Source organism: Strigops habroptila, chromosome 9 (assembly GCF_004027225.2).
Source record: "Strigops habroptila isolate Jane chromosome 9, bStrHab1.2.pri, whole genome shotgun sequence".
Classification (NCBI taxonomy): Eukaryota; Metazoa; Chordata; class Aves; order Psittaciformes; family Psittacidae; genus Strigops; species Strigops habroptila.
In genome coordinates this window covers 2,731,463-2,759,324 of record NC_044285.2, presented here as the reverse complement: position 1 = coordinate 2,759,324, position 27,862 = coordinate 2,731,463, and the positions used below count along the sequence as shown (strand labels likewise).

The 27,862-nt window shown below is 45.8% G+C and overlaps 1 protein-coding gene across 5 annotated transcripts; it reads right to left on the bottom strand.

The window, feature by feature from the left end:
* Window positions 1-387: 387 nt before the first annotated feature.
* On the bottom strand, window positions 388-26,602 carry DPP8 (dipeptidyl peptidase 8). Of its 5 annotated transcripts, XM_030498380.1 has the most exons (20): window positions 26,526-26,602; window positions 24,287-24,556; window positions 22,605-22,717; window positions 21,520-21,693; window positions 20,590-20,758; window positions 19,265-19,375; window positions 18,774-18,902; window positions 16,773-16,834; window positions 15,668-15,768; window positions 14,157-14,334; window positions 12,708-12,867; window positions 11,205-11,284; window positions 10,253-10,405; window positions 9,483-9,618; window positions 8,583-8,728; window positions 7,577-7,723; window positions 7,210-7,362; window positions 5,941-6,083; window positions 5,425-5,536; window positions 388-4,838 (listed from the first exon to the last, which is right to left on the bottom strand). In XM_030498380.1, the coding sequence occupies exons 2-20, from the start codon at window positions 24,543-24,545 to the stop codon at window positions 4,716-4,718; spliced, it is 2,649 nt and encodes an 882-aa protein (XP_030354240.1). In that variant the 5' UTR covers window positions 24,546-24,556; window positions 26,526-26,602; the 3' UTR covers window positions 388-4,715. The 5 variants fall into 5 exon arrangements, 4 of the variants coding, with proteins under 4 accessions (XP_030354240.1, XP_030354241.1, XP_030354243.1 ...); XR_003993312.1 differs by lacking the exon at window positions 26,526-26,602 and having other exon boundaries at window positions 7,226-7,362; XM_030498381.1 differs by lacking the exons at window positions 22,605-22,717; window positions 26,526-26,602 and having other exon boundaries at window positions 24,287-24,425.
* Window positions 26,603-27,862: the final 1,260 nt, after the last annotated feature.

The following is a 27,862-nucleotide window of genomic DNA, read 5'->3' as shown; positions in this document are numbered from 1 at the left end:
TTGCTACACACGGGTCCCTCTGTCCTTTCACCTTGGTCCAGGGCCACCTCCTCCCTGTGGTGCTTGGTCCATCTTGGCCAGCGAAGCCGTGGATGTGCTGAACCCAGTGCGACAGCTCCGGCTGCTGGCTGCCAGGGGCTGCTAACAGCATCCACACGGCAACATTCAGGAGAGGGAATGCAGTTCTGCCAAGCAAATGCCTCATCCTCCTTTGTACCCATCTACCTAACCACCGGGGACTGGAAAAATCACAGATGCCTTTGCTAAACACCCAACACGTACATAAACCACGCATTTTCCATCATTGCTGCCTTCCAGAGAGCAATGAGGGAAGAGATTTAATTACACACAAACTCTGCTAAATCAAGAAGAGAGACAGTTGAAAATAGGGGGAGGGCGGAAAACATTTAATTCAATTTATTTAGCAGCATCTTTATTGCAACAAAGGTTTTGTAATAAAACGCAGCAAAACTAATGTCTCCACTTTACATGATTAAAAGCCATGGAGCTGGGAAGGGGGGAGGGAGGGAGACCAATAAAGCCACTGGAGTGAGACATGCAATTCTGGTAACGCAAACAGCAGGCACTTCATGTTCTAAATTTAAACACCTGAACTTCTCCTGTGCAGAACATCCAAGTGAAAACCGCACAAGGATCTCTCTTCCCCTTCCAAAGGAGCAGCCTGGAGAACCCTAAAGGGCACACAGAGTCTTTACAGGGTTCTGGTACTCAAGTAAACAGGCAATTCAAGGCAGTGTCCTAATCTGGCTGCTTGTTTCATTTATTTAGACTCTATTATTGCCTCGAGAAGTTGAGTGTCACACCAGCAGCAAACCAGCCCGCCTCACACACAGACACATACAGCACAAACAGGACACGCTTCTCCTGGTAGGGAATAAGGGTTGGGATCCCTGGGCTCAGAGTTTCTGACTCCTCCATAATCTGCTGTACAGTGCTCCAGGGTTAAAGCATTACTACACCAAAGTTATTTCCATTGCCTATTCCCAAATGTCACTAGTAAGCAGGGAATGCATTTTCCATTCTAATCTAATGAAGTTAGCTGATTTTCAATGCTTTGCTTGGTGCTTTGAACTCATTCCATTGAGTTTATAAAAATTAAGCAGTTCTGCGTAGATACTAGTTATACTTTGTTCTGGATAAATGAAGTAATTGAAGACAAAGGGGGGCAGGGAGTGAAACTCCAACATGACGGGTGAAACCCAACAGCTTTGCGCATTGCACACTCAAGAGGAATGGCTGGAAGCTGCGTTAAAATGGAGCGAATTAATGTGCTTCCACCCAAAACAAGCACAACCAAACCCAGCCACTGTAAGAAACTGCTGGCATCAACACTCAACAACTTCACTATCTCATCGCTCAGATCCCCATAGTTCATATATATTCTTAAAAATATATGAAATTAAAACATTCATCTCATACACCTGTGCAACCAATAGCCACCATGCAATGAAGGTTCAATCCCGCTCCTGCTCGGAGTAGGTGTGCTCCTGGACACAGAGGACACCTCTGCTGAAGGCAGAAGATCCTCCAAAGGGACAGATCAAGGTCTCCTGTGGGAACCATACAGGTTGCTCCCCCTCACACATTGTTTTCTCCACAGCCAGCCTCCCTTGCACGTGCTTCCCCAGGATCTCACTAGTTCTGCTTAAAACTCACATTAACCAATGTATTTTTTAACATGCAGGAAATGACAACGCACAATCTCAAAACATCAAACAGGCTGGAAACCTCTTCTGGAGTGACAATATCATCTCCTGGACTATAAAGTACCACCTCAGAGCAGGGCAAAGCCACCACTCTCTGTGCCAGCTCTGCTCCAGTGCCAGACCAACACTTCACCGTACGAGGTGCAGGACTGCTACTCCCCCACACAATACTGACGCAATGGTCCTGAGCACTGACACTTTCCTACCTCTGCATCTCACTTGCAACTGGCTTTGCCCTTCTTCCTGTGTCACTGGGAATTCAGCTGCTGACTGCAGATCAGATCTCACATAAGGCATCTCTCACACCTTCACCTACAGGCAGGCATCTCTGCAAGAGCTACAACACTGATGATAAATCTTTGCAGCATTTCCACACGACAAGGGAGCATGGGGTCTGAAAGTGCTTAACTACTGTAAAAGGAAAATTGTAGGAAAGAAAGAAATACATAATTTATGTTGCAAAATAGAGTACTTACAGTACGTTGTACTTTAATAGCTTTTTGATATATATATATTTAAAACAATGGAAGGATGCATCATTAAAAAGTTCTATGTCAGCACTTATCACATCCTGTGCCAAATCAAAACCTGGCCTGGTTTACTTGCATAACATTCAGTTCTTCAGTTCCCCAAAAAAACTCCATTTGCTGAAGGCCATTTTTGTTCTGTTTTTTAAACAAAAGGATCAATGTCATTTTAAAAACCATATACATTTACATTCAAGGGTAGTCACCTCTAGAAAAAGAACAAAACACCCCAAAAAGCAAGTTAATTTAATATTGAACAAAATATAAACAACCTTGGAAAAGGTGATACTATCCACGTATAATTTTATACATATATGTATATATGAACAGATATAGATATATGTATATATATAATACAGCATAAACACGTAAGGAACACAATGGAATTCCATAGTAACAGCTTATACTTGTCTCTACTCACTGTCATGTTGTTCTAGTTCAAATGCATCAGCACATGTTTTCATCTCCCAATACTGACTAGAGCACACTCCATAGGGATGCTGAATTCACTTCAGCCACATTAACTACTAAAAGTAGACACCAGAGGAGCTGGGCTCCTTCCCTGCCATGCCCTTCCCAAAATAAAACTGTACGCCTGTTATTGACCAGCTAATGGTGTTTTAACTGATCCACATATAATTACTGTGATCCAAAAACCAGAAAATAGCCCAAACCAAACATCCCCCCCTCAGAGGATATCTGCATTTACTACATGCCCGTTTGCTTTGGCTATCTTTTGTGTAACCCCCCCAAAACCCAGATCCTATTCTCAGACACAGATTTTACAACTGTAACTGCACCAGCTCCAACAGCTTTGGTGCATAAGCCCAGCAGCCTAACTGAAAAGCGATGCGGTTTGATACAAAACAGCCAGGTTGTGTTAAATCCTGGAGTCTCAGGATCAAGCTGAAGAGTACAAAAGCAAGGAAAATACAAGGTTACAACATGTGGAGTACTAAGAGCGTAAACACTGAGAGTGATTCCAGATTTTCAGAAGATGAAAAGAAAATCATGCTCTGCTTCTCTCTAGCACCAAAACAGAAAGAAAAGGAAGTTCTTAGGTTTCTAAGAAAACCATTAAAACTTATAGGAGTCTCAGAGGCAAGCCCCAAGGGGAGAATTTCCTGGATTAAAGAGAATCATTTTGCTATGGGTTTCTATCCTAAACGACCTGTTGCAAGTTAAAAGTGACTTCACACACTTATGATACTTTTTAGCCAAGCCTGCTGCTTAGTTAAAACCTCACTAGCAAAAACACAACTGGGATTGCATATCCTTTAGGCTTAGCAGGGTTACCGTAAGCTATACAGAAGGGGGTTTCTCAAATACAGCATCATAATCATGCTACACAGCAGTGGTAGAAAGGACCCAGGAATGGAGCACTGAACAGAGTACAAACCTGGGAAATAGTCCCTTAAATCAAGCAGGAAATTCAATGAAGCAGTTCATATTGCCTCACATGTAGTGTTCATAAGGTCTCTCCTCATCAAATCCTCTGTAGACCTTTGAATTAGAGTACTGACTTTTAAAATTGTAACAGGATGCATATACCTATATCATGCTGATGGGATGGGAAGAAACAGTATTACAAAACCAGCCCAAGGGAAAATTGTCAGTGAGAAATGAGCTGCACTTTTAAGCTTGTTTTAAAATTTACAGAGTTTCAGCTCTTTGACTTAAGTTAGTTTGCATGTCAGAATAAAAGACTGTTATGCCCGTATCACAGTAAAATATCTTTTCACTTCCCCACTGAAATCAAGTACAATCAGGATAGGATTTCAAGCTGCTGAAAGGAAAAGAGAGTATGATTTATCCTGGGGAGAGAAGAAATCATTGAAAAGAACCTGGCATCAGCTGAACTGAAACCAAAACTTAAATTCTTTAGGAAGCAGCTTAGAAGTCTTTCTTCTTAAAAAACAATTAACATCTAGATAGGTGATGTGTCTAACTTGTGACCAGCTTCTAAGGAGTGAGACACATCTCTTTCACAAAGCATAAAAGCTATATGATAGCATTTAAAATGTAATACAAGTTGTAACCATTCAGGTAAACTCTCGCTGGGTAGTGAGTAAATCATCCAGTATTATGTAATAAGATACCAAGGAACACACTGTAAAAATACATCAATTGTGTCATAATTCTTTTAAAAAGTGAAGATCTGGTGCTGTAGAAGTACGTTGTTTTCAGTTTCAGCTCCTCCCCCAAGAGAACACCCATGGTACTGCGCTATACCACAGGTGTTTGCTTTTATTTCCGTCTTAAGCTTCCAAGTTAGCAGGTCACTGTACTTTCCTTTCCTGTATGGCACCAAATTTACTCTTAAAAAAGCGTCCGTGTGTGTGTGTACGTGTGTGTACATGTGGCAGGCACCAGAATGCAATATTCCATCCTATTTCCTCTAGTTTCCTACATCTCCTCGTCCGGTGAAGCAGCCAGTGGAGCAGAGTTCTGCAGAGGTCAGTTACATTGCCTTCAGGGCAGCAATATGAGAGCCCAGGTTCTCTTGCAGGTAATACAGTAGGTGGAGTTCATAGTGCTCTCCCGACTCAGGTACCCTTATACTGTGTCTCTCCTGAGGGTAGATCTAAAATATAAAATAAAGTCATAAGTATCCACAAGAGTTTGAGGCACCAACATTTAAACCATATTCAAACTATTTATGTAATCTCCTGCATTCACACTGCACCTTGGCTAGTACACCCCATCCTCCAGCACCTGAACCCAGAGACACCCCACTGCACCCTCCAATCCACCCAGTGCTGTGCAGGAGGTGACCAGCCTGGCTGAACAGAGGCAGATCCTGTCCAGAGCCATCACATAAACCAGCATGCTCCCAGCTCTGCAGCACCGTGTGGGATACCCGGGCTGCATCTGCACAGAACCAGGAGGTTTAATTAAATGCACAACCCAGTTCCGCACTGCATGAACACTGCTGTACCGCCTCCAAACTGCAGATCTCCTCAGGAGCAGCCTTAACTGCTCTTAACTGCTCGTTTGCCTGATATTTTTACTTATTTACTCATAAGATCTTCCTTTTAAAAAAATGTTAGGCTCAAATCCTACAGTTTTACCCTAGAATTCAAGCTGCCCAGCACAGTCATGTTACAAGTTCCGATTTTGGACTCTTCAAAGACACACACATCACCTTTAAATCCTAATTCTGGCCTTACCTGCAAGTCATATGGTTTCCCAGCTCTCACTAAAAAACTGAGCAAAATACTAGTGTGTGCAAAGTGAACATTCTCATCCAAGAATCCGTGCAGCAGCAGCAAACGGTTTGGTCTGGGAAAAGCAAGAGACAAACATTTGCAGACAGCATCCCAGAACCTGCCAGTCATGCAGAAAGCATCCTGATAACTAATTTTTATCTAGCTTAATGTGGCTCTAAAGTGCTAATCATAATTGAAGATATATTTGTCATTTCTTTAGACATAAAAGATAGTCTTTAATTACAGCTAGTATAAAAGGGATTACATGGAATGGCCTGTAATTATGCAAATGTTCATTCAAGTATTAAGTTTATTAGTGTTGGGGTTTGGTATTTATTATTTTTTAATTATTATCTGTGCATTAGGATTTGTGATTTCAGGATTCAATTGTCAAGAACAAGGAAATAAAAACATGTCTGTGAGGCTTGAACTTTCCTGGTAGGAAAAGTAGAAGGCAAGAGCCAGAACCAAACTTACTCAGAAGGAAACTTCTCCGCTTGCATGGCCACTGAGCCTAGGTAATAGCCCTGCTCGTTGTGATCTGGGTGGCCCATGTAGCGCTCTGTGTAACCAGTGTCATAGAAAATCCACAGCGTGACGGGTGCTCCAGCAATGGCAACCTGCAAGTTCAACAGGGCTCTCAGCACAGGGAAGGGGAATGAGAATGCCTGACCCCGACCTGGGGATCCCACCCTCCCACAGCTCTATCCCAGTGCAACTATTATTACCCAAAACACATTGGTAAGTTTACAATGCACAGCTTGCAGTGGAAAAAGAAAAGCAATCCTTGTTCTCCCTCCCACTGTTCATACATATCAGCACAGTTCAGCTCTGACCTACATGTGCTTTTGTCCAAAAAACAGAGTGCTCTGCTTTCACGTTGCAAAACCTGTGTTCATTTGAATATCTAACAGAAACTGGGATCAATAGGTCCCTAGGACTCAGCAAACTACTCTGCACCACCAGCTTGCAGAGAGGCTTGTATAAGAAAGACCAATGAGAAGAAGAAAAAGCACTACAAACCCCTTTGCAAGGCAGGTATTTTTAAGAGTAAAAATACAATAATTCTTAAGGACGCCAGACAAATAATTATTAAACCTCCCAGTAATATTCAGGTTGGACTTAGAGAAAGCAAGAGCAGCCACAAAGAACAAAACCCATCCCAAGAGCAATACCCAGCTCTTATCACATCTACCTTTGAGACTTGCCCAACAGCAGTGTGGCCATTTAGTATAGTGATCTAAAAATCACAAAATGACAAGAACCTCTTCTCAGTATCTCTCCCCATCCCCAGGTTGCCCTCCTGGCTGCTTCAGAACACACTGCTACAAAGCAGCATGGGCCATTTGATCTGGGAATAGATCAGGCTGCAAAGAAACTATTCTCTCAGGGCAGAAAAGAGGGGAGGAGGAAGAGGAGGTCTCGTTTTTCAGCAGGATCATTTCCCTTAGCTGGTTCAAAGCACAAGGAGCTTGGCTGACACAAAGCTGGCAAGAGCTGACACTATATAAGGTACCTTCAGCATAGGTGACCCAAGATTGATACAGCTATACCAGCACAGTTAAGTTACTGGAAGCTCAACAGTCCAACCGTTTAAAGTGCTTTTACACAGTTCCAGAGAGGCAATATCCTTCTGTGCTCAGGTGAATGGGGTGTCTTTGTGCTATGAACACCCATGTGAGGTTACACAATTAAGGGAAAAATTCTGTCTGCACACCAGAGTAAGTACTCAATGTATGAACATACCCTGAAGATATCTGACCTCTGCATTAAAGCCATAAGAGAGAGGTAGCCTCCGTAGGACCAGCCATGAATGCCAACACGATCCAAATCAATGAAGTCATGCTGTGATGCTAAATACTGCAGCCCCTCCACTTGGTCATCGATTTCTATTTGTCCCTGGGAGAGGAGAGGAAAAGGTAAGTTCTGTCAGTTACATTCTCAGGCTGTCCAGAGGTAACCACCTTCACAGCTTTGCTGCTTCCATTCATGCAGCACCCAACCACACACCAACGCTCCACTGTGCTGTGACAGAAAGATGACCCCTTTCCCTCATAAGACACTAAATACGTGCACAGAAGAAACGAAGAGCCAGACTCAGAGCTCCACTTACCATTTTGTATTTAAAGGTTCCTTCAAACTTCAGCCCCCGGTGACAGGACCCCCTGTTGTCAATGACAACAACAACGTAGCCTAAAGAGGCCAAAGTGTTCAAACGGAAATACTTGATTCCTTTGAACCGATTGTTCACAAGCTGTACCTGGAATAGAAGAGCAGCAATGACACAACCACGTATGTAACAGAATCCAGAGGGTCTCCTCTTAAGCCAAGTTCAGATTTTATTTATATTTACCTTCCTTTAAGTGTTTTGTACATTTTTATAATGTAAAGTTTTGAAGACTTCTGCTCCCTGCTGCAGGATTCTCTCTCCCTGTTTGTGGTCTGCTATGAAACAAACTCTCCTCCCCAGTAACAAACTATTCTTTGTCACAGATCTGAAGAGCTGAACTTGAGGTCCACTGCAGCACCAATGGGCATGGAGCAAGCGGGGTGGCTGCTGACTGCAGGACGCAACCCTGAGCCTTCAGCTCTGCTCTTTCTTTTCTTTCCCAGGAGAAAAATCTTTCCCTTCACCAGGTCTCACTCTATCTGCCTTGGACCACAGCAGGGCACAGTAGAGTTGGGGGAACCAAAACAGGACTAAAGGGCTCACCTTCTATTCAGCAGTGGGAGAAGGACAACCAGGGAGCAAGCTCTCCTAAGCACACACTGGTAATGGTCAGTGCTGACAGAGCACTCCCGTCACATACACATGGGGAAGTGGAAATAAAGGACAAGATCCCTGTGGAGGAGGAGGAAACAGAACGGGGACTGTCTGCACTCCTCTTTCTCCCAGTTCCAGTTCTGCTGCTCCATACCTGTTCTCAGACAAGTGCAATGCCTTAATCTATGACCCAGAAATCATGACCGCTTACAGCACCTTTGGCCAAGCAGCTACTCCCCAAAGAGGCAAAATGCTGCACACTATCCTCAGCATAGGATAGGAACTGTTCATAGAGGAGAGCAGTGGAGTGATCCAGGCCAGCCCACCCCACTGCTCACCAACATGCTGCACTCACCTGAGGACCTCCATAGATGAAGAGCACAGTGGGGTACTTCTTTCCAGGTTGCAGATTGTGAGGTTTGTACATCATCCCATAGAGCGTAAACCCCGTGGAGCTCTCGAAGGAGAACACTTCTGGGGGAATGTAATCAGGAAGAGGACCTGCCAAAGGAGGGAACAGAGAGCCTGGTTTAAAAGGGAATGGATGAATAACGCAGCTCTGCTTCTACCACATCATCAATCTCGCCGCAATCCCAGTGGAGCACTCTCATGCTTTCCAGTGGATGTGGCTGGGATCAGGCAGAGACTGGGAATGCATCAGCCATAGGGGAGCTTTCTCAGTCCTACCACATTCCCATCCCTGCTCTCCCGTGGATGGTAGTGGCTTTTCTCCCCTGACATGGCCATTACAGGTATCCCATCCCTTCCTAACTCCACTCAGGACTCACCTCATTAATAAATGGAAAGCACAGGATATGGAATATGCCTCAGGGAAGGAGAGATGAAAGGAAACAGAAACGCAACAGACAAATAAAAGCCCAAGAGCTGTCTCTCAAAGACTTTAGGAAGCAGCAGCATACAACTACTTAAGAAGTGTGTGTCCCTCCCCAGAAGCATGATCATTAGCAGGCACATGGCATAGAGTAAATGAGGGTGCTTAAAACCCTCCCCTGATGCTAAAACTGGCTGTCTGCAGCTTCTACTGGTTCTGGCAGTAGAAACCTGGTCATTTCCACTCTAAATTTGTTGCTGAGCTGAAAACATTCCTGTACTTCCAAGAATTCCTCGCACAAGCATGAGTTTCAGAGACAAGTCTAGTCACCTACAACAGCAAATCTCAAGCAAGTATCTTCTGGAATATCTTTCATTCTGTGATCCTGGTTGTCCTTTTCCTGCTCCTCATCCATGCCATTACCTGCTGAATCTAAAATGGTAGCCCAGAATTCCTTTGTCCTGTGAGCTGCACCATCTTCAGGTCCTGTCAGGCGGTAAAGTGACACACAGTGCGGGTTCTTCTGATTACTGTACTTGCTGATGAACATGTCACAATCCTGGGGAGAAAAAGAACATTACCATGAACTCCTCAGTGCAGAGGCAAAAGCAAAAGTGATCATTTCTTTCTGCATTTAGATCTTTCAGAAGGTGTTTGTGGACCAGATTAAACCAGGAAGTCTGAGCACTTCTGATAACAGCAGACTGACTTCGAGAAGTTACAGTCCTTAGCAAAACTCAGATATTAACACTCCAAAGCTGAAATTACACCTGCAAAACTAACAGTAGCATGAGGACCTTGTCACACATCCTCTTCTGGGTAAAGCATTCCCAGCTGAACAGGCTATTGCCCCAGATGCCTGTAACCCCACCCAATTACACACTCATCTCCTCCCATGTTTACTCTATAGCCTACTTCAGGTTGAAAAGTCAGGCTCAAACACTTTCAAACAATTCACCCTGGCTCCTTTTGCCTGAAATGAGCTGAAGAGCAACTGAACTGGAAAGTCAAATCTGTTTTCCAGGGTGGGTTTATGCACTCACTGTACAACAAACAGGAGCACACAACACAGTGTATATTTGCTATATTCAAATACAGCCTTGCCTCCTGACTGATGAAGGACAAGACTGGAGATAAGCCACAGCACACCCAGCCAGCCCTGCCTATGCAGGGCCTCACAGGCAGACAGGTACCTGGCTGACACAGCAGGCATGAGAGTAACCACGTTCCGTCAGCCGCTTTACTTCTCCTGGATTCTCATAGTTAACAACGTACAAGTGATGCTCTAAAGGTGAGTCTTTTGTGCCTTGGAAGTACACCAGTTTTTTGGCTTCGTCAACATAGATCTGTCAAAATCAAAACAAACAACACATCCCTCAATATTGCTTCTTGCCAAAACAATACCTGGTTCTACCACTTCCAAGTCTCCTCCTCGGCCCCTCCCCATAGAGCTGAGTTGGAGCCAGTCTGCAAGGAATAAGCCAACTCACTGTTCTTACTGTCCACAGCTCTGTCAGTTATGATCTGCATTTCATGCCTTATTGCTCAGCTCTCTCATGCAGGTTCTTTACTTTTCCCAGTCTTCCCTATTGTGTTCTATGCTATTAACTCTGCCCCCATGGAGCATAAACACTGTGTATTCTAGCTAAAAAGAGATGGGGTTAACAGATTTATACTGATCCCTCCAACGAGTATCTCTTGATTCCAGAACAGCAGTAGGACACCACCATGATGTCTTACTGCTCGTGACACCTAGAATTTCCCCACTGATGCCTCACAGAACTTTTGTTCCCATCTCTTTAAGCCCTAAATCTAGTGGGGAAAACTCCTTGTTGACAAGGATTCACACAGGAACGTGCAGGAAAAAAATGCCAACTAATGTTGCCTGGATTGCCTTCCCACACTGCCAAAACCACAATCTCTGGTCCAGAATAGCACATCAGAGGTAGAGAAGGATGAAAGCACATTGTAGACCAAAATCCCCACATGATACATAAGCTTAAACTCAATATCAGGGAGTGGCAAGGTCCACTCAGGGAGCAGAGCCTCACTAACGTGACATGTATCGATTTGTGAGGCCCCAAAGGTCATCCCTGCAATGTGTCCTGTTTGCAGGGCATCCATACAGTAAGAGCAGAGACTCACATTGGATCCATGTCTGCCAAGCACTTCCCATTCCCCACTGGTAATCGCTATCTCCTCTTTGATGAGGCACTTGAAGTCACCTGCAAATAACCAACAGAGGGATTCTACACTTTTACATTTTACAAAACACATGGTCACATTAACACTTCTTCCAAGCTTTTCTATCAGACTCAACCCAAGAGCAACCTGCCTTTGCAAAAGACCTGCACCACTGCCAGCTCCCCAGACAACTGTTAGTGCTCCTACTGTTTAACATTCTGTGAAATAGCTGATAAAGGATTCACAGGGTTCAGCCTTTGGCCTGGACAGCATTTTTATGAATTCTTTTGTCACATGCACAGAAACAGAGGTTTTATACTGAAAAATGGGTGTGCAAAGGGAATCTCAGGAGCCAAAAAATGGGGATTTTTGAAACAGGGTGGGGAACAGCTCTGCTTTTATAAGATGGTTTCATTCCCCTGAGAATGAGGGAGATTTAGCAAGAAAAAGGAGTCACATGCATTCAGAGAAATCTAATCAACCCAGGATATATTCTATCTGGAAAAAAAACAGACCCTAAACAACAGTTGCATGAAACTAGGACCTCTAGTAAAATGAGGTGTATTTTTTGTGCATGCAGAGCTCAGCAAGTGCCTTCAACACACACAAGTAAATTAAAGTATCACAGCATGAAACTGTATATTAAAGAATACATGCTGTGGAAAAACCACTCGGGGAGCTTTGCACACAGCTATGTCGTGCATCTGAGCAAGACTAAGCTCTGACTGCAGCTCAGAAGCACATGGTCCTTGACGTTTTTGCTTAAAATTACTCTTCCTGCATTTCCAACAACTGCCAGTAATTTTCTCCTACCTACATCTCTGTCTATGCAGCAATACCATGATTGGTTTAAAAGCAGAGAGGAATTCTCTGAACAGCCCGCTCATCATAGGTTTTGCTGCCAAGGACACATGTTCATTTATAAGGGACCAAGATGTGTGCCCACTCAGAGAGGGAGGCTCTCTATGGGCCTTTTTGCAGTGTGTTCAAACCATGCTCTTTGTCAGCCTCTCTGCTACCAACCTGCTGTGAAGGCTGACAGGGACTATGGTGTGTTTACCTGCAAAATCGAGTCCTGTGCTCTATTAGATACATTGGACCCAGCACACCAGACACATCCATGTTATTGCTATAATGATTAACCTCAGTGCACAGACAGTCCCAACACGGACAAGGAAAAGCCAATGAAGTGCATTTCACAGTATCACGAGGAGCTTGTTTCCCATCTGAGTTTTTGAAACCTTTCCCTCTAGTCCATGAGGAAGAATCAGGGTTAAACCCAAAGTACACTGAATGCAGAATAACCCCTGGACAATCTCAAGAATGACTGAACAGTGAAGTGCTTTCCTGGACAAGAGCAGGAGTTTCCAATCAGACAACAGTTCCTGCCAGCTGGAAGGACATTTATTTCCTCACTAGCTGGCAGCAAATGCCCAACTAACTCAAAACAATGATTTCACTCACTTGGAGCAGGGAGGCCTCCACACGACCGTTTATATTTGCTCTCCTTCAAAACCGAGGTGACTTTGTAGAGGTGCCGGAATCCTGTTTTACACTCGGAGGCAAAAATGAACTCTATCTCATCTTCATGGGTTTGAGGGAAGACATAGAAGATATCATGGATCTATGGAGACAGAGCAGTGGATTACTGTTACCAGCAGGAATTTGGCACTGAAGTCACATAACACAACATAAGCTGTTCCTCTCACTGCTCAACACAAATATCACAGTTCACATTAGCAGGGTGCAGCACTGGGAGAACCAGTTATGCTTGTGAACCTGGGGGTGTCTGCAGACAGCAGCCACAGATGCTGCACAGCTCCAGGCTTCTTGCTCATCTAACTCTAACTTCTGGCCACCAAACTAATTATGTGAGTTTTCCTGAACCTGCCTTTCTGGCTTAGATACAGAGGTGGGTCCAGCTCTGCAAACAGCATGAGAGCCAGCCAGAGAAGCCAGAGTGCAGTGGCCTCCCCTGCCCAGTAGCTCACAAGTGAAGGGTTACTTAAAGAAAGATGAGCTGTCATCATCTACACACTCATGAAGATGCCAACTCTTCCTTTATGGAACAAACTTTTGAGTGACTCAGGAGCATTTATCTGCACAGGATGAGCTGCCAGTCAAAAAACACTTCAGTAAAAATAATGGAGAAAGGAAAACTTACTGCACCATCCTGAAACCACGCACACTATCACTAAGGAGAGAATGTGGTATCATAGACAGCACTCGCTGTATAGGGACCATTTACTGCCAGGCTTTGTGCAAATGCTCTCTGCTGAAAGGTCCAGCTGCCAGTGATTGGTGTTCCCAGGCCTTCCTGCACCCTGGCACACCTCCAATGGGATGTCATTTCAGAGACATTGATCTTTATCTGAAGAGGTGTGAAGAGCACTCATTTTTACAGTGTTAGCCTAGCACACAGGTGCTTGCTCTCACAGCACAGGCCCTACAGCACACCTCCAGGAGCATTACACACACATGTACTTCACCAGACCGTATAGCCAAGGAGGGGTTTTAGTGGCTGTTAACAGACTCCTACGACTTGTTCACCCAATGCCATCTAGAGAGATCTGTGTTGGCTGAAGGATACTTCATCTGCTGGCATTGCTGGTGGTGAACTGGCACCAAGAAGCTGGAAGGTGTCAGTGGGTAATGCTGTGGCCATGGAATGCCAGAGCCCTGAGCTCTGCTCCTATTTGTGTCTCACCACTGTGCAGCCTCAAGCAAAGCAGCTCTGTTTTCACATCCCAAATCCCTCTCTTCTCTACATACTGGTTTTTACAGCAGGAAGCACAGAATATGCACACTGGGAACATTCTCCTAGGCAGCACAGTAACACCAACATTGCTCAAGTGCTACAAACAGAGCCTCAAACAACAAACTATCAGAGAAGGCTGAAATTCAAATTCTTACATTTATCCAGATGTCTGTTGTTTCTTCATAAATAATGAAAGGTGTAACAGAATCTGGTACAGCGTCGATAAGTTTCTGTCTTTCCATTGCATCATCTTCTGTGGGGATGAATAATGCAGGAGGGATCAAGACTATCTGAAGTCGAGTTTGGGAGCGATCCAGTAAGATGGACCAGATGCTGTTGAGGAGACAGATATTAGAGAAAATAATGTGCAACCATAAGTATTGGGTCTGAAAATCTCAACAGACACTAACTAGCACTAGGCATTATGAGGGAGTCAAGAACATTCCATTTCAGATTAGGCACAAAACCACATGTAAAATTTCACCCACATAAACAAGTCTCTTCCATAACACAAGAACCTATTTCGCTTCACTTCAATATTGCATAAGCACTGCAGGTTCAAAAGTTTAATTAATTCTGTTCTCCCAGATTTGAATAGTGCTTTAAGGGAGAAAGAGAAGAGAAAAATCAGAGGGAATAATGAAGCAGAAAAATTTCAATTGAAATTTGAGGATACTTGTGAAAATACTAATGTAGGCAATCTATACCTGGCAGAGAATAGCACTGGCACCTAAATGGAGTGGCAGCAGACACTGCCTTACTTCTGATGGCTTTGCATTGTAGCTCTAACAATAATCCTGCAAAAAGCAAGATAATGTGGCAAATGCCTCCCTGCATTTCTTCCACATTTTTTAGGGAGGGAATGAAAAAGGTGAAAGCCATCTTTAGATTCAAGAACTGGAGAAGTGCAATTCTGGAGAATCACAGAATCATACAATTGTTTAGGTTGGAAAAGATCTTTAAGATCATTGAGCCCAACTATTAACCCAGCACTGCCACGTCCACCACTAAACCATGTCCCTGTAGTCCCATGTCTACACATCTTTTAAATCCCTCCAGGGATGGTGACTCCACAACTTCCCTGGGCAGCCTGTTCCAGTGTTTGACAACCCTTTTGGTGAGAAACCCTTTTGGAGAAGCTTCTGGTGAGTTAGAAACACTGTACTACATCATCTACAGGGTTAAAAATGACATGCAAATGTAAGTAGCACTTACAGCAGGTTTTCTGATCAGTAAGTCTGGTCAGCAAGGATGGTCCAGTGGTTAGGGCGCTAGCCTAGGGCCTGGGGGACCTGGGCTCATTTCTCTCCTCAGCCACAGACTTCCTGTGTGACCATGGCAAGTCACTTAGCCTCTCTGGGCTTCAGTTCCCCATCTGTAAAATGGGGATAATAGCACTGCACTCTCTCTCACAGGGATGCTGAGAGGACACATACATCAAAGGCTGCGAGTGCCCAATACCAAAGCAATAGGGCCAGGTACCAGAGAAAGAGACAAGGAGGACTCTGGTTTGGTTTTGGAAAAATCATCCCCTTTGCACAACCAAGTTTGTAGCAATGTAAAAATGAAAGCAGGCTTAAGCTTGAAGAAGACAGAGACCACTACATTCTGCTTCTAACTGTATTGCCCCAAACCCTCTAAGCAGAGACAGGATTAACATACGCACTATTTTCCTTCTGGCGTCCACCCAGCTCTAGCAATGTACTCTACTCCTTCAAAGAGGATCTCGAACGGCTGAACTAGCTCTTTATCCACAACATCTGCAATCTGTTGACAAAGCAGCAATTCAGTGACACTGAGATGAACCCCCACAACCAGTTTTTCATGCACGATGAGAGTCTGGACACAGAAGACTTCTTCTGCGCAGCTTATGCAATTTAGATTGCTCAGCCTTTGCAACACAGGGGATTCAACCCCGTCTCTAGCCAGACACCAGCACAGCAGGAGAGCTGCACACTACCAGCACAGCCAGGCCTGGGACTTGAGAAATCTGGATGCTCCTCACCAATCCACCATTCACCTCGGACAAGTCACTTGAACACTCAGTTTCCCCATGTAAAGGGCAGGTGATTTGTACCGAGCTGTTTTGTGAGGTGTTTTCATTGGCAGATGTTGAACATCCTGCACGACATCCAGTTATCAACGTGCTTCTACTTCATGACATGCACTTCTGCTGGGACTGGGAACAAGTCACAGTGGTACCCAAAGGGTCCTGATGGCTTTCCCTGCCTTTGCTGGCTGACGTCAGCATCGCTATCCCAGCAGGTGACTGTCGATGGCTGAAGTAGTTCAAGAGAAGAGAGAATCCCAATAATGTACGGCTGTTACTGTATCTGGTGAGATTAATTTCCCAACTGTCTGAAGATCTTGGACTGAGCTGTGGAAAATTCTGCAAAGTTCATCTCTTTCCATATGCTCATGCTTTTGTAAAGTGATATATTGTCTTTGCAAGCAAATTTTCCCCATATCTGCAGCCAATCAAGAGATCTGTCACATAAGAAGATCTAACCATCCACACCTAAAACATTCTGCTCTGCAGCTGAGTTTGTAAACCAGTGGTAGGGAAGGAAAGCACAGCCTTGAGAAACACTGCTGCACACACAGACACCAAGTATCTGCACAGGAGTGAGGCAAATGCACTGCCTCCAGAGAAGCCATTAAGCTTTCACAGCCAAGAAAGTTTATTTGTACTGAACTGGAAAATGAACTTTACCAAAAAAGACTCACAGAAATTACAATTATTTGGAAAACAAGCAGAACATAGAACTTACTCTGCCTTCCGCATTGATTGTCACTTCTGATATCTTGAAAGTGACCTTTGGATTTGCTGTACCTATAAAAACAGGTATTAGAAGTTTAGACACCAGTTGTTTGCTTCCAAGAGGGCAGAGCTGAACTGTGGATTATTGTGGTGTTATTCATACAGGACTGGAAAAGGCAAACAGCAGAATGCTCTTTGATCAAATAGCCTGCTTGCACATGTGAGAGACAGCACACAGCCAGGCAGGGGAAAATGAAACTGCAAACATGAGGCAGGTTCCTCCTGCAAACAGATCTGATCAAGAGGCATGCTACTGTCACAGTCAGTCTTCTCTCATGCACATACTAGTTGGAAGTAAATGCTCAGGAGTGATCAAGATAGCAAAGCAAGCTTTGTTTTATTGCTTGGCTGTGATCCTCAAGGTGGTACACAGAAAATGATCCAGTGCTAAAAAGCATTTGTGAAAATTAAACACTTAAAAACCTACTGCCATGACTAGTGCAGTTAAGATAATAAAGCTACATATTTGTGTTGAACACTGAAAATCTGAAGTTAACTCTTTACACAAAGCCTGCACAAAGCAGCAAAGTCATCCTGCTGTAGAGCACCTGCAGTGCTAAACGCTGGGGCCTGCTCCACAGGAAGAAAAGAGACACTGTAAAGAACAAAGCTGCTGATCCACAAGAAGCCACATGTGGCAAGTTCCATGTGCTCTCAATATTGTCAGTGCTGCTGTGAGTATTCCCATTTCATCAACCTGGTTCATACACAAAAACTGATGGACTGAGGTGAGACAACTCGCCTTAGGTCCCAGTGCCGTCTATTTGGGTACTTACCTTCTCCGTAGGAAGAATTTTCTCCACTGCCTCAAGCTTTGCCCTCATAACTACCCACAGAAAAGGGCTATTGTCCCTACAGCTCAGACTGCAAACTGAGGCCCAGAGCTTAAAACCTGGATATTCTTTTTAACAAATAGTTAGGCTTTGGTTGGCTCATTTCCCTAAACTGCTGAAACTCAGCATTGAACTCAGCTATGACAAGAGAATCTCAGAAATCTGGATGCACACGAGTGCTTAAAAACCACAAGAAGTCATCTCTTGCTTCCCAGGCTAACACTGAGCTCTTCTTCCTCCTTGAAACAACTAGTAAATCAGTATCATAAGCAGAAAACTTTTCCCAGTGGATCAGGGAATCTGCAAGACCTGAATGAATTGTGCAGCTCAGAAAAGTCAGCCAAACAGAAGGTATTTCTCCAAAAAATGAAGAGTTCAGGAGTGAGGAGAATGAACCACTATTACCTGTGAGCAACATTCCCTGCTGTAACAGTGAAATCTCAGAAGAACAAGGGTCAAACTGCTCAGACTTGCCCCATACACCTGACAGTGTCAGGTCTGCTAAAGTCTCACCTCCCCGCTTCTAATGACATGCCATTTACTATGCTTCAAGCCTGCCCTCACCCTTTTACTGTTTGCAAATATCACAACAGGAGGTTTCCCTAGTTGGCTGCAAGAATGCTGAGCTTGTTCTTCAAAGTCCAAGAGCAATCACGGAGACCAGAATCCTTGAGAACTTGAACTGCCAGGGCCCTGCCAGCAGCTGAACAGAAACCCTCTCTCACAACCTCAGAAGGACATTAACTTTGCAGCTATACCCTCAGAGACACAGGGCTGTAATGAGAACCAACCCCTCCACAACTCAGATGCGTCAGGATCTGAGACACCAGCTCCAAAATAGTGACAATCAGATAGGGTTTCTGCCAACTCCTGAGACACCCAGACTCGGAGCTCTTAGTAACCACGTGGCTGGAATATCAGCACAGTCACCAGACTAATGTAACCTTCCCAGCAGGAGCTTCCCCAAACACATTTCTACCACTGGGACACCAATTCCATGACTACTCAACACCTCTCCAACAACCCCTTGCTCTAGACTAGCAGCATCACTGCTGTCAGGCACACGGAATAGAATATGTGTCTCCCAGGAACAGAGATGTAAGGTATCAGGGTCTCACCAGTTTTGGGGTACCGGAAGGAATCTGTTCTTCTTGTCTCCAGCATGGGTGATGTGACATGAATAATTTCCACCTCTGACTCATCATTTTCTTCATAAAGAATTCGAAGAACTTTACCTCCATTCAGTGCTATAAATGAATTAACATTTCCTGGTCAGAACAGCTCTCATTATCAATGACTGCAGGCATCAATATTCTCTCAGGAGCATGAGCAGGTTGCAAGAATGAAATAAAATCCAAAGTCTGTGATTCATGTTTCATTAAGCAAAACACTCTGAGACGCCTACAAAGAAGGGAAGTCTCTTCCCCCAGTAACATGTGTCACAAGCCCACTGTAACATGCCCACTGCCACAGATAGTTCAAAAGGAGCCACAGTGTAAAGCTCCTGTCTTCATAAAGAGTAACAGAAAAAACTAACTCTGCACTGGACAGCATAGCACGACGGGGCATTATTTGTGCCTGTCAGACTCACTGGATGCCCCACACTTACTTGGCTGTGCCTTTGGGCTCCACCAGTAGCCAGTGTACCTGTCAAACTCCTCCTGCAGCACAAAAGTGGCCACGCCAGCAGATTTTGGATCATCCTCAACATTCGCCAGTTCTAAAAAAAGACACAGAAGAAGTAGTTCATGATGTACCGCAGAAGGAAACCAGTTCTGCATTATCCTAAACATTGGCCCAAGTTCACCCCTCCAGGAACATGACAATAAATCACTTTTCAGCAGATTTGTTTTCTGCTTCCACCCTGCTCTGTTGATTTATTTAGGGAGGATCTAATCCTCTCTGACATGGCAGCTTCTTTCAGGAAAGCAAAGCCATCCTCCCTGCTTACTCCTACCCAACTAATCTCTCAATTCCCTACGTACTAGTTGAAGAAAGAAAATGTTCCCTCTACCTGAGCTCAGTGAATTGGAACCATAATCTTTAATTAAAAAGAAAAACCAAGCACAAACCTTTCTGAACAACTCCAACTGAAAACACCAACGTTCAGAAAAAGCAAAGCACCAGTATTTCATTCAGAGCACAAAGCAAAGGCTTACATAACATGTCAACATGATGACATCTCCATAGGGCTTCACTATTTTCCCTGTTACCCTGGAGGTAACTTAGCAGCGCTCCATAAATAATTATCATCTGAGAAGGAGTCACTGCTACAGTTTATTTTTAATGTACTTACATAATATTTTAATATTTAACTTTTAAATAGGCTAGAGTATTATTACAAGTGCTAGAAATTTTAATTTAACTGCAATTTAAATGATACAGTTTAAATACCAAGCGTGATTTAAATACAAAACAAAACACTTTGATTTTTAAAGTGTTTTATCCACCATCTCTCATTTTCTTTCTTCCAGGATACATGTCTGAAACAGAGGTGGAGAGGGTAAGAAGTAAGAACCTAAGTTACTGAGTATGAGGGGCCAGCAGAAGCCTCACTGCTATTCAGAAACTGCCTATACTGTCTCTAAAAGGCCCTGAAGTTTGATTTCCCTGACAGAAACTTTCCTCCTGCTCTATTCCACCCACAGCTCCTCCACACAAGAAAAGGCTGTTCCAGTGAAAAGGAATGTGCTGGTTTTCAGAAGAGCCCTTCCATATGTATTCAACAAATAACTCGTTCTGCCAGATTCCACAGTGCATCCAGAATCATCCCACGATATCTGCACTACAGGAAACATACAGAACAGGACAAACAAAGCGGAATAAACAGGGGCCATTCCCCCAGATTTCAGAACCCCCAGTGCCACTGCTGAATTCAGTCTAGCAGGAACAAGTGCAGAGGAGGTGCAGAGATTTTAATTCAGGATGCAGTACCATGGTGCACAAACGTTAGCCTCCTTTCTTCTCTTGTTTCTATATTAGATATCCAGATGTCATTGCTATGGATAAATGCAATCCAATTTGGATCAGCTGGACAAAGCTTGGGATCCATGCGGATATTTGGACAACTGGTCTCTACCAGAATAGGTCTTAAAGGCTGTTGCTGTTGGAGAGAAAAAGAAAAGCACAGTAACCAATGATAACACACGAACACTTACAGAAACTAACCTGGATTATCAGAAGGTCTCTAAGACCACAGTAGTGTGAACACTGACTTCAGATACATAGGTTTACAAAAGAGGAATCCATTTTAAACACAGAAAAATACTATCCAAATATTTTATAGGGAAAATTGTGTTTCCACCACAGTTGCACAGATCCCACCAGAGCCTCTTTCACCAGTGCTGAGGATTAGCCACAGATCAGAAGGCAGCTTGCTTAGAGAAGCCTGACACACGCTTAAAAACAGCACCCTAAAAAGGGGCTGGCAGAACATACAACCTTGTCCTCCAAAAGCAACTCAGGGTACAGTAAATTCCCCCTGACAACAGGGTTAGACAGACATCAGGCATCTGTTATAATAACAAGAAATTATTTCTGCTTTGAAGTCCAGCTTCAGCACCAGCAGAGAAAAGGCTGCTTGTCCTGCAAGTCATACAGCCAAATCTTCTAACTCATACAGCACTGACTGCTGAACAGTGACCTCTAAACTACAGCCTGGGAACAGAAGTTGCCTCTGATGTGACTCCTGGCTACATGAAAGGGCATCCTTTTTTAAGGATTTGGGCATTGGTTGCCTCAAGGCTAATTGCCATGTGATATAACTGATCAGTTGCAACAACTGACGGTCATGCTCTCACTTTCAATCCAAGCCAGAGCAAAGAAGTCCTGCACTGAGACAGGAGGAGGGTTGAGCAAACTCACAGTGAATCCATGAGGGCCTCCATCTTTTACATGATAAATTCCACTCCCTGCCTGGAATAGAAAGGTGCCGCTTTCCCGGTGGTAATCGTAAGAGGCGATCCCAATGGTGCCAATCCGCTTCCTTTCCCGCAGCAACTCCTCTTCACGAGAGTACATCCCATAGTCCAGGATGGCCTGAATATGGGCAGAGAACACAACACAACAATCAACACCCCTGCTCTTGCATGTTTTGTTACCCCGTCAGAGCATCTCTGCACACTGAGCTTCCAGGAGCAGATGGCTCTGCAGACATCCTCCTCCTCCAGAACCCTGCTGGTGGCTAGAAGCCTACTCCTGCTTGTGCCTGTATCATCAGCACACGTAGGTGCAGGCCATGAGCAGATCCTACACAGCTGTAAACCTGATAGCCACCTCTCCCATAGCACAGCATCATTTCCAGTATTCACTGGTTTAAAAAAGATCAGACTGGAGATCTGTTATTTCTAGAATAAGCAGGAGAGTCTTTGCTAACCTTCATGAAGACAGTGACTGCTCTGGCTGACAGCCTCAGGAAATAACATGGAGATAAATACACCCAATTCCACATGGGGGGTGCCCCACCTCCTCCAACCTGCCATGGTGCATGGGATAGGACCGGTCCAGGCTTGCTACGTGCAGAGGTGAAAAGGGGATACACATCCCAGGGAGTGGGATAGGGATCTTCTGCTCCAGCATGTGTCATGGAGCTACTGAATGATCCTCAGGGGGACTCATCACTTCCCCCTGCAACACAGCGATTATTGGAGACTGGAGGCTCCTTCAGCAATCCCCAGCATCTCACAGCAGAGAATTAGATGCAAATTAGCACTTGCAATCTCTGCTGGCAAAGGAGGAATCATTCAGCACACACAGTGTTTGTGAAGGCTGTAACTCTAAGCACTGATGAGAAAGCCATGCTTGATCTGAGATGGCTGCAGCTAGCTGAGTATAGGGAGAATCTTAAACGTTGAAGCCATTAAACTCCACATTTTAAAAACGGCAAATACATGCAACCTCAAAGCCCATGTCCTTACTACACTGCTAAGAAGAAAGAAATCAGGACCCACCGGAAAAAGATCGAGAAGAGGCTTCCAAGAAAGCAACAGAGCTGCAGCTTTGTTTATGGTTTTGGGAATCTCAGAGTAGAAGAGCGTGTTCTCCCTGTTCTCACCAGACATTGCTGTTGTGAAAGTGAGGAGGGGAAAAAAATTAATTAGCTTTCTGTTCATAACCCAAACACTCTCAAAGGATTCCCAGGAACAGTTTCACAGGCTCTTCCCACCAGAGAAAGTACTGCTGGTCTCTGCACTGCAGCCTCGCCCTGGGAATTCCCTGCTTCACAGAAATGCAAGTCCCAGAGAAAGCAGAGAACAAGGAACTACATCCAGGCTTCCCCCACGCTGCCTGAAGCCTGCCTGTGTCTTCTGGGGGATCTTTTATTTTTATAAGCTTTTAAAATGAAGAAGGACCTTCCTGCTAATTCCCCTGGCTGGCTGAAGCACGATGCAGCTCGTGCTTCAAAGATAATGCATCTTTAGGAAGGTCTGAACATCCCTTTCCTGCTCCTCTCCCTCAGTGCTATTCAGAATTCTGAAAGCTCCTGCCAAGGCACATGGGATCAGCCCAGAGGGAGCCAGATGTGCCTTGGGGAAGGCCAAGTCTGATCTATAGCTCAGGAAGTGGCACACAGGGAACAAGAGCTCATCTCAGCTTGGCCTTCACCCACCCTCAACGTGCTTGAGCTCAGCATCATTCAAGGATTGTGACCCCCACCCTCTGAAAAGGGGAAAAGGAGACAGATCAGCAGCTTTATATGCCACTGCACAGCACATGCAAAGACTCTGTGAATCACAAATCAGAGCTTAAAAACCCAGCCTAAGCAGCAAGCAATGGGGCTGGAACATGGTTCTGGCTCCTAGGCCTTTGCTCCAGCCATTGTTTCTCTCCACAACCCAGTTTTTCATGGACTTATTTTCAGCTCATGCAGCTTTTGACAAAAGCATTCCTCTACCTGCTCCAAAAAGCCACCAGGAATGTTGCTCACAGTACCATTTACATGCCAAATCACTTCTAGCACAGCTTCAACTTAGAAATGCAGATACAGTAAGTAAACACTAGTTAGTGAAAAAATGCAGGAGTGAAGCACTGAAGCCAAAAACAATAAATTACATTAAGTTCTTCATTATCAAGACTAAAAATGTTGAGAAAAGTATTTACTCTTTAAGCTGCCTCTGCCCTACGCTGCTATTTAGTCCCCACGGGATCCCTGGAAAACCTACTCCATCAGTAGCTGAGGCACAAAATTACACTTGTAATCTCTGCTTTGGAAGGAAACTTTGAAGGAGAACAAGGTTCTACCCACCAACTGTAATTAAGAAAAGGGAGATTAAACCTACAGAGCTTTTGGAGAGGGTATATTGTACTTGGAGTGAGAGAAAACAGACTGAACAGGCTTAATCCACCTTTCCAGGTAGGGGATGTGCCCCAAAGGACACTTCACAGTTCTTTTCCAGCTCTCAGAGATCTAATGGGTCACCTCCAACCACACCATTTCTGTGGGAGATGACATCGCAAGCTTTAATGAGACATTACATTACATGATCATGATCATGACATTTGAGCAGCCAATTTGGCCTGAAATCCATTTGGATTTAACTGCCAGGAACATCCTGCTCTCAAGAACAGTCAAACCCAAACAGCCTCTGCAGTGACTGTTCAGCCACGACACAGGCTGTCACAGCAAGCTTACCCAGATAGTAGATCCTATCGGAATGAGGTCCTTCAGGATCATTTTTCTTCACAAATGTGAAGTCATGAGGGGCTTTTGCCATCATGTACCCATGATACTTCCGAGTATCTGTAAGCAGTTTCCGAAGCTGGCTCCAGGAATGTCTCTCTACATAGAAAGGTTCCAGTTTGGGCTGCTCCTCCCTCTGGACCTGCTCCTCTCTGCCCGCAGTTTCAAAGATCTCGAGGCCCGGCTGTTCAGTTTCCATGGCTGCTGCCATGTTGCATGTTTCTGGAAGAACAGAACAACAGAGGTTCAGCACCACCCTCCAGCAGCCCAGCAAATGTTCACTTCAGACTCCCAAACCCACAGCAAAAGCAATGTAAGAAAATCACTATTTCATATGGGAGAAGAAACCCCACAACAGAATGAAGAGAACCAGGCAAGAGATTTCAGCTGTGGAAAACAGGCTGCCACCACTCAGCCTTTCAGAATGGGACTAAGAACTTCCCAGAGCCACATGTTTGCTTTTCCCTCACCTCCACACACCAACTACTCATTTCGGCTCATGAAGTGGATAAATTCTTCCCTGTTAAGCTCCTACCTGCTTCTTCCTCCCTGTGAACTGCACGAATGCTACACTGGTATCAGAGCAGGGGCTGCTGAGGACTGTAGTAAGATCTGGGACAATCAACTGCTTAGAAGAAACAATTAGTAGTTGATTTTGAACCACCAGGCCATACACAATGGTCCTAGGAAACTGCATGTCCTTATTCCCATCATTCTCCTATAATTTCTTGGATTTATTTGTATCTCCTTTCAAACAAAGCTCGGAAGGGTCTAGCAGCCATCATCACTATCATATAATTTCAGGGATATAATTACAAATACTGTATGGATATGACTCTTCCAGGGGTATGAGGCAACACCAGAAGGGGACACAGTGGAAAAAATCATTTTCCAAACAGATTTATCTGCAGCACAGGTCTTATCCTCCCAAACAGGTCGTTAATTTAGCAGATATCTCTTCCTGCAGGCAGCTGTCCTTTACAAAGTACATCTGAGCTGGAATTAACAGCCCAGATGTCTCCCAAGAAGAAACCAAGTCCTTCCACTATAAATCCCAGATCTGAGGGCAGCTCCAAAAGGATCCAAGCTATAAACTCCCACCACATAGTTCATTACCAGAGAGACCAAGGATTGCCATTCCTCAAAGGGAGGGGGTTTTCTATATATAGAATGAAAAGACAGCACAACTGTTCTGCACACTGCTAGGGCAGAGCTTGGTGGCCTGACAAAATACAGACTAAATAAAGCATTCCCATTGAGCAAAGAGGCACTAATGGCCACTGAATCTCAAGGCCTGGGGTTGGGCATGGACTGGCTCTCCTGCAGCTCTGCACAGCTGCTGAGATTTCTCAGCACAGACAGATGAAAAAGAGATGACCTACACCTTGGACCAAACCCATTTTATAGCACAAACTGCTAAATGCAAAGCAGAACAAGCCTGGATTAAGTTTGGTTCCACCTTTGAGAACACAAACACAACAAACACGGACTGAGCTATTTACAAGACCAAAATGCAGCCCCTGTAAACCTGGAAGGAGAGTCCAAGCGCATACACAGAGCAGTGCTCTACTTAGACAGCATTAGAAACTGAGCATGAGACTTCAAACCTGCACCAGAAAACTCTCATCAGAATTCCAACAAAGAAAAACCTCCTTTCCCCACCTACACCCAGACGCTGTTACACCTCAACCTGACATACTCCTCACACCCCCCTCCCAAGAAAAGAGATAAAACCCGAGGAACGGTAGACTTTGACAAGCAAACAAGAGCGAGCTCTGCCACCCGGGAGATCACTGCGGGGTCTGAGCCGCAGCCACCTCCCGCTCCGAGAAGCGTTTCATTTCCACCTCCCTGCAGCCGCCGCGCCCTGCCCAACGCCTCAGGGCACGCTCCAGCACTGCCACACCGAGCGCACCCGCGGGCGGCACCGAGGGGCAGCTCGGGTGAGCAGCCGCGGGCCTGCCCTTGCCGCCGGGGCCGCAGGGAGCGGGCAGGTCCCGGGAGACCGCCCGTCAGCCCCGGGGGCTGCTGCAGGCCTGGCCGGGGGCGAGCAGCCAAAGGCCGCCCCGGGGCAGGCCCCGTCCTCCCCCCGCCCCAGGGGAAGGTATCGGCGGCGGAGGCCGCTTCCCGCTTCCCCTCCCCGGGATCCCCGCGGCCCACCAGCGGCCTCCCCCCGCCTGCCGGTACTCACGGCGCTCACAGCGGCGATGGGGCCGAGCCGAGCCGAGCCGCCCCGCCGGGCCGCTTCCGCTTCCGCCAGGAGGGGCCGCCGGGCAGCGCTAGGCGGGGCAGCGCCCCCTGCAGGCGGGGAGGAAGCGGCGCCGTCGCGCTTGAGGGGTGCCAGAGGGGGCGTCGCCTGCTGGGCGGGAGGACCGGGCTGCGGGGAGCCGAGGTGGGGGGGAACGTGTAACGCCCCCCGCACATAAAGAGTATTTCCAAGCACTGACAACGCGTTCAGCCCAGAGCACCCCCGTGAGCACGCTCCTGTGCATTCGCGTTTCCCTTTGCAAAGCAAAGGTAAAAGCAAAGTCTCCTTCGATCCACTATAACGCAGAGAAAACTCAGTGGCAGGTGCCCCCTCCTCAACACCAGCACCCGTCGAAGCCCCCGGTCACTCGGGACCTGGTGGATGTGTTTCCCGCTGGTTTTCCTGTGCTGTCTCGCATGTGCTGCCCTGGGGCTTGTCAGTCCGTAAGGGTACGTGGGGTTTGTGTTCCAAAATAAAGCAACCCAGAAACTATGGCTACAGCTCACCCAACCTTCTGCAACGGCTTCGCAGCCCCAGGGGCTGGAAATTGTCTGCTCAGAGGCAGGTTAAGGCACGGAGCCAGGGTCTACAGACAGCACAGCACTTTCTATCAGCCTCCCTCTGTGCAAACCTTATGAAGTTCAACAAGGCCAAGTGCAAGGTCCTGCACCTGGGTTGGGGCAATCCCAGCGCAAACACAGGCTGGGTGGAGACGGGATTGAAAGCAGCCCTGAGGAGAAAGACTTGGGGGTGTTTGTTGATGAGAAGCTCCACACAACCCAGCGGTGTGCACTCACAGGCCAGAAACCAACCGTGTCCTGGGCTGTGTCAAAAGGAGGGTGAGCAGCAGGTCAAGGGAGGTGATTCTCTCCATCCTCTACACTCTAAGGAGCACCCCCGTCCCACCGCAGTCCTGCATCCACCTCTGGGGCAACAACAGCAGAGGGATGGGGAGCTGTTGGAGAGAGTCCAGAGGAGGCCATGGAGATGCTGTGAGGGCTGGAGCAGCTGAGAGAGCTGAGAGCTGGGTCAGCCTGGAGAAGAGAAGGCTCCTGAAGGGGAGACCTTAGAGCAGCTCCAGTGCCTAAAGGGGCTACAAGAAACCTGGAGAGGGGCTTTGGACAAGGGCCTGTAGGGACAGGACAAGGGGGAATGGCTTTAACCTGCCAGAGGGGAGACTGAGATGAGCTCTGAGGCAGAAGCTCTTCCCTGTGAGGGTGCTGAGGCGCTGGCACAGGGTGCCCAGAGAAGCTGTGGCTGCCCCATCCCTGGCAGTGTTC

Bases quoted from the DNA above. Each gene is read 5' to 3' on its own strand.
- DPP8 (XM_030498380.1), bottom strand. From the start codon at position 24,545: ATGGCAGCAGCCATGGAAACTGAACAGCCGGGCCTCGAGATCTTTGAA. The intron at 19,376-20,589 runs GTACTGCATCCT...GTCTTTTTTTAG, and splicing joins GCTAACGTTTGTGCACCATG to AACTGGCGAATGTTGAGGAT. The intron at 11,285-12,707 runs GTGAGTGAAATC...GGTTATTTGCAG, and splicing joins TGGAGGCCTCCCTGCTCCAA to GTGACTTCAAGTGCCTCATC.